At 47.5% G+C, this 13,890-nt stretch overlaps 1 protein-coding gene across 3 annotated transcripts in view; it reads left to right on the top strand.

Moving 5' to 3' along the window:
- LOC144818569 (E3 ISG15--protein ligase HERC5-like) overlaps positions 1-13,890 on the top strand; it is a 511,308-nt gene that overhangs the window by 226,041 nt on the left and 271,377 nt on the right. For all 3 annotated transcript variants that reach the window (XM_078676100.1, XM_078676101.1, XM_078676102.1), the window contains 2 exons: positions 8,913-9,067; positions 9,303-9,416. In XM_078676100.1, the coding sequence (XP_078532226.1) occupies positions 8,913-9,067; positions 9,303-9,416 (269 nt within the window). The remainder of the gene's footprint in view (positions 1-8,912; positions 9,068-9,302; positions 9,417-13,890) is intronic.

Raw genomic sequence — 13,890 nt, forward strand, 5'->3', positions numbered from 1 at the left:
CCAACACTCACTACCAGCTGAGTGTTTATGCAGCTAATAGGCATGATGGCCTCGTGCATATTCATAGTCCCTCAGGCAAGACTACATATGCGTCCGCTACAAGAATGCCTAGCATGGCAGTGGAACCAGGCTCACGGGCACTTAAAAGACCTAGTGTTGGTGACCAGTCAGGCATACAACTCTCTGCATTGGTGGAATCCACAAAAACTTTGCAAGGGACGACTGTTCCAAGAGCCTGTCCCACAAATAGTGTTAACAGCCGACGCATCCCTAGTAGGATGGGGAGCCCATGTCCTACACTACACAGTACAGGGACTCAGGACTGTACAGCAAAAGAAAATGCATATCAACCTTCTGGAGTTGATGGCCATCTTTCTAGCCCTAAAAGCTTTCGCAACACACTTACGCAACAAAGCTGTGTTAATCCGGCTGGACAACATGACAGCTATGTATTACATTCAAAAACAGGGAGGAACATACTCACCACAGCTGTCGCACCTAGCTCAAGCAATGTGGAAATGAGCCATTCAGAGGAACATTTTTCTCATGGCAGAACACCTCCCAGGCAAGGACAACCAAGTTGCCGACCTGCTAAGCAGGCACAGCCAACAGATGCACCAATGGGAAATTCACCCCAAAGTGCTCCAACCATTCTTCCGGAAGTGGGGACACCCGGAAATAGATCTGTTTGCCACAAGCGAAAACGCAAAATGCCAGTACTTTGCCGCCAGGTTCCCACATCCGCAGTCGCAGGGCAATGCGATATGGATGAACTGGTCAGGCAAATTTGCGTACGCTTTTCCCCCAGCTCCATTAATACCGCTGGTGGCACGCAAAATGCGCCAACATTCTCTGACGCTAATTCTAGTTGCTCCCACGTGGGCGAGGCAACCATGGTACACAACGTTCCTAGAACTGTCAGTGGTGCCCCATCAAAGACTGCGACTCACACCCAGTCTTCTAACTCAGAACCATTGCGAAATCCAACACCCAGATCCGCAACAGCTGAACCTAGTGATCTGGCTCCTGAAATCCTAGAGTTTGGATACCTCAACTTGCCTCCAGATTGCATGAATATTATCAAAGAGGCAAGGAAAACCACTACCAGAGAATGCTATGCAGCAAAGTGGAAACGTTTCGTCATTTACTGTAATAACAATGACATTAACCCACTTGATGCTTCCACTCAAAACATCATTTGCTACCTATTGCACCTACAACGGTGCAATTTAGCCTTTTCATCCATCAGAATACACCTAGCTGCGTTAGCAGCATATCTTCAAAACAGGCAACACCTTTCACTATTTAGGGTGCCAGCAATTAAAGCGTTTATGGAAGGACTTAAACGCGTAATTCCTCCAAGACACCCACCTTCACCAGTCTGGAATCTAAACGTTGTCTTAACCAGACTAATGGGACCACCTTTTGAACCATCTGCACACATGCGAACTACAATTTCTTACTTGGAAAGTGGCTTTCCTTATTTCCATTACTTCGCTTCGAAGAGTTAGTGAGCTGCCCTAACTATTCAAGAGCCATTCATTCAAGTACATGCAAATAGAGTAGTTCTTAGAACAAACCCTAAATTCATGCCAAAGGTGGTATCACATTTCTATATAAATCAAACTATAGAACTGCCAGTGTTCTTTCAGAACCCACAAACAGTAGCTGAGAGAGCCTTGCATACCCTAGATGTCAAAAGAGCTCTGCTATATTACATAGACAGAACTAAAACATTTCGGAAAACAAAACAATTGTTTGTTGCCTTCTCACCACAACACAAGGGTAACCCTATTTCAAAATCAGGTATAGCCAAATGGATAGTTAAGTGCATCCAAATATGTTATTTGAAAGCAAAACGCACCTTAACAGTCCCCCCTAGAGCGCATTCCACACGCAAGCTAGAGGCATCCATGGCTTTCCTGGGAAATATTCCTTTACACGAAATTTGTAGAGCAGCCACATGGTCAACCACTCATACCTTTACAAAACACTATTGTGTAGATGTACATTCAAAACAGCAAGCTGCTGTAGGACAAGCTGTTCTCAAAACTCTTTTCCAGACTGCTGTAGCTGACACAGGTAGCCACCGCTAAGGGAGATACTGCTATACATTCTATGCACAGATATGAATTCAGCAGCCCACATGCCTCGAACGAAATATGCTACTTACCAGTATGCATCTGTTCTTGGCATGTAGGGCTGCTGACATTCATATCGGCCACCCACCTCCCCGGTGCCTGTCGCAGCTGCAGCATTCACTCTTTGCATGGACATCTCTTACTGTACTATACTCCATCTCTGCCACAAAGGCGAAAAACAATCTGAGGATGGAGAGGATGCCCATGCGCACTGTAGTCCGAGGGAGGAGCCACCTATCTTGTGATACTTCGAAGACTCTTCCAGGACAACAATGTGCAATCATCTGGACCCAACACTAGGCTGCGATCTATGCACAGATATGAATGTCAGCAGCCCTACATGCCAAGAACAGATGCATACTGGTAAGTAGCATATTTCTTTTTTTGCGTTGGCTATGGAACCTCTGGGGTCCTGGGTGTGTATCTAAGCTCAAGTTACTGCACTGGAATGGGCGATGGGCCTATCGGATCACATTGCCTTATATGCAGATGATGTACTCTTTTTTCTTATCAATATTGTGAAAAAGTGCCATCTTTCTTGCATTGGTATGCCCCCACTTTTTTCTGAATTGCTGATATGCTTTGACTGAGTGTGCCCTGGGCTCCTGCCAACCAGGTACCCAGGGCCTGTGTTCCTTCCCTAAAACTGTACTGAAACAAAACCCAATTGACATCTCTGGCCACCTGTCAGCCCCTAGTAAATGGTACCCTAGGTACCCAGGGCATGGGGACCAGAGAAGACCCCTGAGGGCTGCAGCACTTATTGTGCCTCCCTCAAGGGCCCTGTACCCTGGCACCCACACACTGCCTTTGCAGGCTGAGTGCCTAAGTACAGAACTAAACCAAGAGTCGATATGGCACACATCCCTGTGTGCCATGCCCACAGAACCCACTGCCCTGGCTTACTTCAGTCACCCCTCTAGCTGGGAGCCCTATGCCAGAGGTGTGGGCACAGGTGCATGAGCCCTGTGCCCCTACAGTACTCAGGGCCATTCCTGGGCACTGTAAATTCAGTGATGCCATTAAGAGTATATGTTGCTGGGAGGTTGTCATTATGAACTCCACAGAACCATAATGGCTACACTGAAGACTGACAAGTTTGGTACCAAACTTCTCAGCACATTAAACCCGCACTGATGCCAGTGTGGGATTTAATGTAAAATGCACCAGAGGGCATCTTAGAGATGCCCACTGAAACCCTAACCTACAATCCACGTCTGGGCTGAGTGGCTACAGAGGCTGCCACACAGCAGACATGTTGCTGGACCCCTGGGTGGAGAGCCCCCCGTTCTCCTGGGCCTGCAACAATGCACATACTGGGCGAGGTGCTAGGTCTCCTCCCCCAGGATGGGCAGGGAGAAGCTTCAATGGCCTGCCGCCTCTGAGACCTCTGTACCCAGCAACTGACCCCCACCAGTTCTAACCCCCACTCTGGCGGGAAGACTGGCGGGAAAAACTACGTCAGGAAGGGGGGAGGGTGCCAGCCTGTGCCAACTCCACCCCTCAGATGGGGGAGATGAGGTGAAGCACGACCCCGGGCTCCGGCCATCTGGTAGATGGCGATCCCTGCTCAATCCCAGCTAGGCTCCTGCCCCCCTCCCACTGGAGAGGAGCAGATTAGGGGGTGTACTCTCCCCAGGACAGGGACCCATTAGTCCCTGTCCTTGCCCTACCTGTAACGCCCCTAAATTCAGTATTTAGGGGCTCCCTGAACCTACCTTCCTCAGATCCCGATACGAATAGAAGAAAGAAGATCAAGAAGAAGAAGACCTGCCGTGCAGCTGCTAACAACAGGACGACAACAACTGACTTGGCCCCAGCCCTACCGGCCTGTCGATCCTGGAACCTGCTCCTGCCTAAATCCCGGCGACTCCTGCGGACAGCAACCTTGGGACACCCGGAGGACATGCCTGCCTTGACCCTCTTGAAGACTGGGACTCCCATCAGGAGAGGCTCTGCTGCAACAACCTGCCTGGTGCCAACCAGGAAGCTCTGGACCAGCCCACTCTGCACCCGCCGAGCCCGGGCCGGGCCCAACCGAACCAAGGCATGAGGACGTCCCCCCGGAGACTGGGATCCAACGTCCAGTGCCCAAAGACCCCCCTCGAGGAACCAGCCGACGCCTGCAGACTCCGAACCAGGGACCACCCCAACCGCGACCAGCCGAGGGTAAGCTTTTCCGACACCCAAAGACACCCCTGCACCCGGCGCCCTACAGCCCCCTGTGCCTCCTTTTGGGGTACCTACCTGTGCTCCAAGATCCCAACTTACCTCTCGAAGTGCTGGTCGCCCCTGGTGAGTCTTCGTCCCCGAGCCTGCAGCCTTTGTTCCCTTTTGACCTTTCCCATTGGATAACATTGGGCGCCCGACGGCTCAAGAGCACCCTGCACCCAGTCGCCCAAGTGCCGCTGGCTGTGCCACCTTTGTCCTATCCTACTTCCCCCCTTGCCCTGAGCAAGTGACCAGGAGTGACCTGTTACATGTTTGTGAGTCTTTGTGCGTCCCCTTTCTTGATATAACGGGCACATTAAGCACTTTTATTATGAATGACCACAACTGCGTGGGTCATGAAAGAATCGCGCTTTTGAAAAAACTCTTTTCTAATGTACAGTATGAAACCGCGATAGAAATAATAATAATTCATGTGAATAAGCACGTACTCATAGACATATAATGCTGTCCGGACACCTGAAAAAACCAGCATGGACACGAGATTACCACGCCACTGATCACTAGAGTTCCTCCTATAATCACTGTGGCATGACGTATGAAAGCACTGAGAGACTGCACGACGTAACAGGCCAGTAAGAATGTTTGCGCCTGACGCTTGCTCACTTTTCTCTTCCCCACAGGGTTTTGCTTCTTTTGATTTTTTGCTCATTAACATTATTTTATGAGCACACTGCCACTGGCAACCTTGTCAGTAGGTACTAAAAGGATTTAGGATAGGGTGTGCCTTTTAGGGGGCACATACCGTCCATTTCCTTGTGCATGGTCCTGACGAATACCGGGTACTAACCCATATGGTAGAAACATGTTGACCAACTCACCATTACACATATAGAGATACTTAGGTCATAACCTCCTTACCAGTATCTCGCCGCTTGTTTTTAACATTGTCCAGTTGCTTTTAAATAAAAATCATTTTTTCAAGTTAAACCAGGACAATTTTTAACACACTATTTTTTTTGCACCCACACAAACAACCTGCTCCACTGTATTACAGGTGTTGAAGCACACCCTGGTGACGCTAGGCCACCAGGGTGGACCCCGATGATGAAGCATGTCACCACTAGGTGGTGAGTGAGGGGTTTCTTACAAAAGGAACAACTTTTCCCACCCCCTCTTGTAAAACCTTCAGTTCAACTTCGGGTGACACTCCTCCATTTGTTCTATACAAGTGACCAGGAGCCCAGCTCCCACAGCCGCGTGGCCTGCTAGCCAGCAGCCACCAACCGAAGGCCCCCTGGCCCTCTTTGGATATCATTGGGCCTACCAACCTCTGCACCCGGCCGCCCCTGTGCCGTTGGGATTGAACTAACTGTACTTACCTGACCCTGGGGGACCCCTGAGTCTATGCCCAGAACCTTAACTTCACCAGCCAAGTACTCACCTGGAAACCGGTAACTCACTTACCTGCCATTGGATAACATTGACCCATTTTGACTCGAAAATGTTTCAAATGTGAAGTATTGAAAACTACAAATATTCATTTAAAATCAGCCGAAGTACGAATTCCAAAGTACTCACTGCAAGCAGGCGAGAAGCCAGTACTGTACTGTGCAGCCCAGTTCTGAACGGCAAAAGTAATTCTTACCAGGTTTACTAGTAATCTGTATTTTCTCCATAGGAACCCATTGTCTGCTTTTCTATGAAATTTCTTTTAAGTGCCTACTTTTGAAAAATTGGAATATTCTTGTAAAATCGTACGAACTACTGAAACACAATTACCTACCTGTTTTAAGTTAAGACCCCAGTGCTGGCCCTAGGAGACCAGTGCTGGATTACAAAAGTAACGCAATCGTACTTTACCTGCAACCTGAATTTTCTCCCATTGAATAACATTGACAGATTTTCATTGAAAAGTTTGTAAGTGTGAACTTTTAAAACAGCTTTATATTCCTGAAACTTCACTATAGTAACTAAAATGTTGTTGCTAATCAAGTTTCATCTTAGACCCCAGGGCTTAATCTACGATCTAGTCCTGGGGCTACCAAAGTAATCTGCATAGTAATCAACTGTACTTAAATGTAGAAGACCTATTGAGCTCAATGCTATAGTGTGTTTTAGGATTGTGTAGCTTACTACCAATACTGTATTCACTGTGTACACCAACCTTATTGCTCCTTTGCAAAGTAATTACATGAGAGTAAAAGTATATTTGTATAACTGTTGGTTCTAAAAATAAAACAACTATATCTGTGGATATAAAAAAATTGGCCTGGAGTTCAGTCCTTGAGTGTGTGAAACCTTTTGCTGATTGAGTGTGTACCACAAATGCTTTACACTGTCCTCTGGTACTGCCTTACTGCTCGACCAATCTACCACTTTGGAGAGTAAGGTCAGCTCTGACTTTAGCCTATGTTATACCTTTGGGGTTGGTGGACTCTATACACACTGTACTTGCTTCTAGTCCAGTATATATAGATCCACTTTATTACAAATATCGATAAGACGGGACCGCGTCTACTACGTATTATGCAAATATTTGGGGAGACATCGGGTCTGTTCATGATCCCTCGTAAATCTCCACTGTGATCCTGAGGGGAGGGGCGGGCCCCGGTCCTTGGGCCTCCTCCGTTCAAGTAGCCACTGGGGGGTGGAAGTACCTGGGAGTGTTTTTATCCGATTCTCCGATCATCACTTGGGAACGGAATATGACCCCATTATGGGAGCGGGTGAGGGAAGATCTTAAAACGTGGTCCCACATGCCTCTTTCAATTAGACGCTTAATCTAGGTCCAGACTAACCAAGACTCCATATTACGCAAGAAAGGAGTTGCTGGTCCTAAAGCATTACCTTGCCTACCCCCCTTCTGTATATAGAAACTACTACCACCCTGTATATACTGCACACTTGTATGACACTTAGGATTTATGTCACAAAATCACTCAATATTTGTGTAATTATTCCATGTTGACAGCTTCTGCTTACTGTAATCATCTATGAATGAGTCAATTCTGATAAAAAGAAACAGTACAAAGCAATTATTTTCAGTTTCATTTCCTTCAAATTGTGTTGATCTTTCTCCACAGGCATGTTCCATAGGTTGCTTTCATTTTCATTTCTATAAAGGCACTATGAACATTATTAAGTAGCCTACTTTCTACCCGACAGAACCACTTAAAGTTGAATTTATACCTACCCAGGTTCTGAGGGACACAGGGTTACCACATTTTGAAACATCTTTCAATTTATGACCAATCGGCCATTTTTAAAATGATGTCCCTTCCCCGCCTCCTGTATCAACTACAAAACCATCCCTATCCGATTTCCCACAGTTCAGATGTGTCAATACAGCCTTGGGTCAGTTTCTATGGGCTGGTGAAATGGTGAGAGTAGCTCTTCGGACTTGCTTCCAGTCCACGTATTGCGGGGGATTGGCAACCTCTGATATCCTATCTTATTATCTGGCCTCCCATCTGCTGGTCCTTAATGAGTGGTGGTATGGCGATAGGGGCGACCCAGCCTATGCGGTCGAGAGGCGCTGTATGGGGATAACATTCTACACACTATATTGTACTCCGCGCCACTGCGCAACTCCCTACCACCGGCTACGAAACTGATATTTGCAATATGGCGACAGGCGTTGCAAAGGACAGGGTGGTGGAATAGGTTGACCCGGGAGACTCCCCTCTGGTTGAACGGGCGACTACCGCAACTAGCAATGTTGCCCGTTTTTCAGAGTTGGGACTGCATTGGCATCTCTACTCTCGGAGATGTCATGCGGGGAACAGTTTTTAAGTCCTTTCAGGAACTACAGAAGGACTTCCACATGCCCAAAACCCAATGTTTCCGGTATTTGCAGTTCCGGCATGCCATCACTCCTTACATCGAGGGGTTGGGTTCCTGGCGGAGTTTAGTCCCATAGAGGCAAAGGTATTTATGGGAGACCTCCACGACCACAAGATTTCTAAGATTTATCAGTCCCTGGTTATGCATAGTTCCCCCACACTACAGCGACTTCTGGAGGCCTGGGAGGGAGACATAGGCCCACTGGAGGAGGAGGACTGGGTGGAGGAGGATACCTTGCTCCACACAATCTGGCATTGTACCGCCTTGGCACGATTTTGGCGAAGAGTTTTGTCGTGCCTATCCGAAGTACTCGGCTGGGACCTCCGTAGTTCCCCGAAGTTGGTCCTGCTGCATGTTATGGAGGATGTAGGGGGTAACATATACAAACGCCATTTGATGCTGTTAGGGTTCACCTTGGCTAAGAGAGATATTGCCAAAGCTTGGAAGGCTCCGAGGGCGCCCTCAGTGTCTGTGGAAAAATAGCTTGGCTTTCTGCATGGGGCTGGAAATCCCCATTTTTGTGGCCAGGGGATGCCCGCCTAAACATTATAAAATATGGAGGCGATGGGCAGAATATCGCGGACTGGAGTTGGAACCGGTTTCAGTGGCCGGCTCCACGGACTTGGTGACCCTCCCCCGTAATTGCCATGCAACATCGCTTTTTAGCTACAGGTACAGTGTGTCTGGATGAACAAGATTATTCATGCACCATTGTTGTGAATTCAAATAAATAATTTACTTTATTTCTTTCCCTAGAGAAATTGTGGTCTTCTTTGTCAGCCTCCTCCTTGAGTAAACATGTCCTTATGCTTACAAAGGTTATTGTGAGCCCACTAAACAGTACATATATGACTCTCCAGGATTATGAGATCGTTAACCAGATTTTAGAAACGCTGAAGAAATTGTACAAGGTACGCCTATTCGTTTTTATATCACAATATCGAGTTTTTAATATTGTCTTGCCAAAATGTCATAAACAAAATATTTAATCTTCAGTATCAAGGAGGTAAGTATATATAAAACGTATAGATTTACTATTCTTGACACCACATCTACATACCTTGAAGATATAAGCAAGTGACTTTAATAATCAGGTTACATCATAACCAGAGACCCATTTTTAAAATATGTTTCTGCTTGATGTAGGTGAATATGAAGGCTAACATCGGGCTGCCAGTCGAGGAATTCTACATCCATGAACTCTGCGACAGTCAATTTTTATGTGATGATGTGCGCGCATGGCACACGTTGAAACAAGAAGTATGTATACTTTAAAAAAATGTTTGTTGACTTGAGAATGGAAGATGATCGTTTACATAGGTGCTATTGACTGTTGAATAGTTTGCAGAGGCACACTCACAAAGGCAACATGTGTTTCCATTGTGCCCTACGTTAGTACAAATGTCTTCCTCAGCAAACCTTTCCCAGTAAACAAAGAGCCTCTTTCGATGAACTTTAAGTGCTCAGTGGGGGAGCCTTAGCGTTGTACATTACCATAGCTTCATTACCCAATCCCTTGTGCCAACTCTGGGTGGTTCAGTGGCTTAGCAAGTGTACCCTAAAGCCTAATCCGAGCAAGGAAAATGGTGCCTAACTCTCCACCCAAATGAAAAACACACATATTTGCAGAACAGAGGGCCCCTCCCACCCCTGGGCCCTGGAGACACTGCACCTGCTGCACTATTAATAGCTAAGATCATAGGGTGAAGCAGGTAAGTAGGTACAACATGTGGGTTGAACTGCAGGTGCACATTTCTGCCCTGCTGGGGCGCTGCGCTATTTAGCGCTACTGCCCTTTATTGATTTCAAGAGGGCGTTCAATTTAGAGAACAAAAATCGTTGGCAAAGTCAAGAGGTCTGGTTTTGGCAGCGGGAAACATCGTTTACAACGCACATGTTTCAACGCGTGTCATTACAACGCATTTTTTACATCGCAAAATCCATTACAAAGCATGTCATTACATCGCATAATCCATTACAAGGCATTCTCCAAAGAAACCCCCCAGCGGAGTTAGACTAGTAGTTGCGTTGTAATGGATTATGCGTTGTAACGACCTGCATTGTAACGACATGCGTTGTAACGATATGCGTTGTAATGGATTTTGAATGTAAAAAACGCGTTGTAATGACACGCGTTGTAACGCGTGCCTTGTAAAGTGTCATATTCATTGCCAGCCAGCCTTTTCACATTGACAATTCTTGTTTGTTCTGTCATGGTTTTTGCAAAACGTTATTGTTGGGGAAGCTGCTGGGCCGTTCCCAATCTAAAAACATAGAATAAAGGAAGAATATTTTTCGGTCCAAAAAGACACACATTCTCATATTAGAACCTGGCATTAAAGGAACTGACTTTGAGGATGTGCTCCTTGTGAAAGGGACACAAAAGTAACAAAAAAGTGATGGATGGAATGCTGGAAGTTATTTCATCCACGTGAAAGTGGCGGCTCCTCTACTATGGCGGAGGAGCGTCCCCCCAATGCTCAAAAGGTCAAATATAATAATAACTTATCTTTATTATCATTTTATTTTTCCTATTGAAGTCAGTGGCTCACTGGGCGGGGCTGGTCAGAGCAGGGAGAGGAGTGGTTTGCACTCTTTAAGTGAGCATGACTGCTTGGACGGCCCTCTCGGCCAGCCAAACAGCCCTGCACACTTTGCATCTTCCCCACCAGGCTCCTGGTGAGGAACATGCAAAGCCTCCCAGGCCCCATCTGAGCGCCAAGCCACAGCACTCAGACCAATCACAACGCTGCATTGCAGCCTTGTGATTGGCTATGGGGAGCCCGGGTGCTTCCTGCAGCTAGTGGAGACAGGAAGAAGAGGACGGAGAAGAGGCAGGGGCCGGGCGGCCGAGGTAAGTGTTTTTTTAATCTCCTTCCCGCCTCCCAACTCACCCCCACCCCGTAACTCCTGATCGGCAGCAGCCGCTACTGTCCACGGGTAATTACTTAGGGCGGCGTCACAGTCCATTGTTCTGTTGCGCATCCACAGAAACAACCCAAGACTGGTTTAGTCCTAGTTAGGCCTCATCCATCAGTTATAGCTTGGTTCCAGTGACATGGTGTGCACAGGAAACACGTTTGCAAATACCCTTGCTGGATGAAATGCTTGAATTAATCTTAGCCATTGGTAATGACTGAGGCCGCATCCCACCCAGTCCATTGTTCTTTTGCACGCCATGCAACCTCAGTTGGGACCCAGTTATATGCAATTCAGTCCTGATCCTGCTTAAATGGGAAAATTCCAGCCCAAACAGTCAAACCAGGTCCTCTCTGAACCGTAACACAAGCAGCCCAAGACAGTTTTCACCTTAGTTATGGCCTCATAAGCCAGGTACAGCTTGGTTCTAGTGACACAGTGTGCATGGGACCCACGTCTGAGCTTACCCATCCCACTTAGTTCGACTCACAAAAGTATACAAAAAAGTAATGGATCGAATGCTAGAATTCATCTTAGTCACTGGTAATTACTTAAAAGTAGTGTTCGCTTTTATGGTTGCCCCCACTTTTTGCCTGGTGCTAAGCATTTATTGACTAGTCTGACTGGGATCCTGCTAATCATCTCCCCAGTCTCTCTACTTTCTTCCTTAAATTGTTATGTTCAGTACTTAGGTACATCCCAAATTGGATACTGGGGTACCCTTATCAGTCCATAGTATATGGTACTAAGATACCCCGGGCATAGGTACCCGAGAGGTCCCCCATGGGCTGACGCATGCATTATGCCACCCATGGGAGACCATTCAAAATACAACTACAGGCCTGCCATTGCAGCCTGTGTAAGTTGGTGTTAGTACCACTTACTAAAGATATAGGTTTACTACATCTAAGGTCACTGCACTTAAAACCTATAAGTCACCCCTATAGCAGGCCTTTACAATCCTAAGAGCAGGGTGCTTGGTTCTAAGAGTGAAGGTGCCCCTGCTTGAGCAGGACAATCCTGCAGTCTACGGTCCATTCTCCGAGTTGTATGAGAGACAGCCATATACTATATAGAGGGTCACCGCCCAAGTACGCGATGACCATCTCGAAATTGGCTGAAACAAATCCTATCATGTTTGGTATCAAACATGTTGGACTCATACCCCCACATCGTAAATTGTATGGGAGCACTGGAATGGTCCTCCGTTAAGCTCTCAGTGCTCCCAGTGCCAGTCTTCTAGACCCAGATAGCACAAAATGGTTGCTGTCAACCAGAGACACATTTCTGCTCTCCTGTTGCTGAGCCAAGCTCAAGCAGGGGAAGGCAGAACAATAGGCATCCTGTCACAGAGAGGTGTGACCACCTCCTAGACAGGATTTAGTGTATTGGGGCCGGGGGTGCACTTGCCAGCTCCACTAAGTCTGCATAGGGGCACATTTGGTGCCCTCCGTGCATAGTCCAGCTCAAACCAGTTCTGGGAGCCGTTGGCTCGCGCTCTGGCAAAAAACTGGACAAAGGACATGGGAGTAAACTCCCCCCTGTCAAACCCTCGTTTCCTTAGGATACTTAAGGGCTCACATGGTTGTAGGTCACTAGATTCGTTGTGGGACAAGATTCAGATCAGACACCACTTCTTCTTCTACCATCTGGGCACTCAGGACTTTGCTTAGCTTCGTTTGGGCTCAACTTCATCTCCCTTCCAGTCTGCTGCATCGGCAGGTGCCTGTGCACCATACAGGAACTTTACAAGGTCTGTGGGCATCAAAGACACCTGAAGGAATCTCCCTTGAAGTGAAGGAGTCACTTCCCTTCACTCGCAGGCACTGCTACTAAGCTGACCGGTCTGCTGCTCATGGGCTCCTCCGGACCAGAAGGCTCAACAACACAGGTGGTAATTCTTCATGTAGCTCGAGGCCTATGCTGTCCTCTCACCGCATTTGAGGCCAGTATCCCTTGTGGGGGCTGCAATAACCGAAACCCTGTGCCCCGCGTCAACTTTCAGTTACAAAGACTTACTGGCTTCCTTCCACCAAGATCTTCGGGCTCCAAGTAGCCCCAACCTCAGTCATCTACACTGACTATATTGTCCACTCCACATTGCTTGCATCGTGGGCTGTCTCTTTTGGTAAGCTGCTCAAGGTGCTTGTGTGACTCCAGTGCCTCTGGCCTGAGGGTCCTATTGAGAGTCATCTAGGTTTTCTTTGGGTTCCCCTGATTGTTCTGGGCCTTACCTGACTTCCCTGCTTGTGCTGAGTCCCCTGGACCTTGCTGGTCCCGACATTACACCTTCTTTGACTCCTTCCTTGGGTGCAGTTGCCAAGGCTTGTTGGTGCTCCCGCCGAACACCGACCCCTCAGCTCTCAGCATGTGATGTGGGACACCTCATGCAAGGCTCCTGGCCTTTCTCAAAATTGCCTGGTCCTTACAGCTGTAGAATCAAGGTCACTATCATCTCTCCTGCAACTCACAACATTGGTGGGCATTCATCTTCCAGATCTCCTGGTCACTCCTGAGTGACATAGCCACTATCCCCTCTGCTTACAGGTACCTCTCAACTAGAATCCACCTTTGTATTCCAACTGACACTTTCTCCTTCATTAGCAGTGGCACTTTCCTGAACTCCTCCATTGGGTTCGATGGCGGTTTCCGGCAACACTTCACACCTATGCACCCGGCTTCCCTGGTGCAGGTAACATGGGTACTAGGATATCCATGGATGGGGTGGCTCTCCAACCTTCTGTCTTCCACAGGGTTTTTTCAGGGTCCAGTGGGAAGGGTCCTCAATCTCTAAAATTCCAACCGCGACTTACAC

The sequence above is a fragment of the Lissotriton helveticus genome, chromosome 2_1 (genome assembly GCF_964261635.1).
Source record: "Lissotriton helveticus chromosome 2_1, aLisHel1.1, whole genome shotgun sequence".
In the NCBI taxonomy this organism is placed as follows: domain Eukaryota; kingdom Metazoa; phylum Chordata; class Amphibia; order Caudata; family Salamandridae; genus Lissotriton; species Lissotriton helveticus.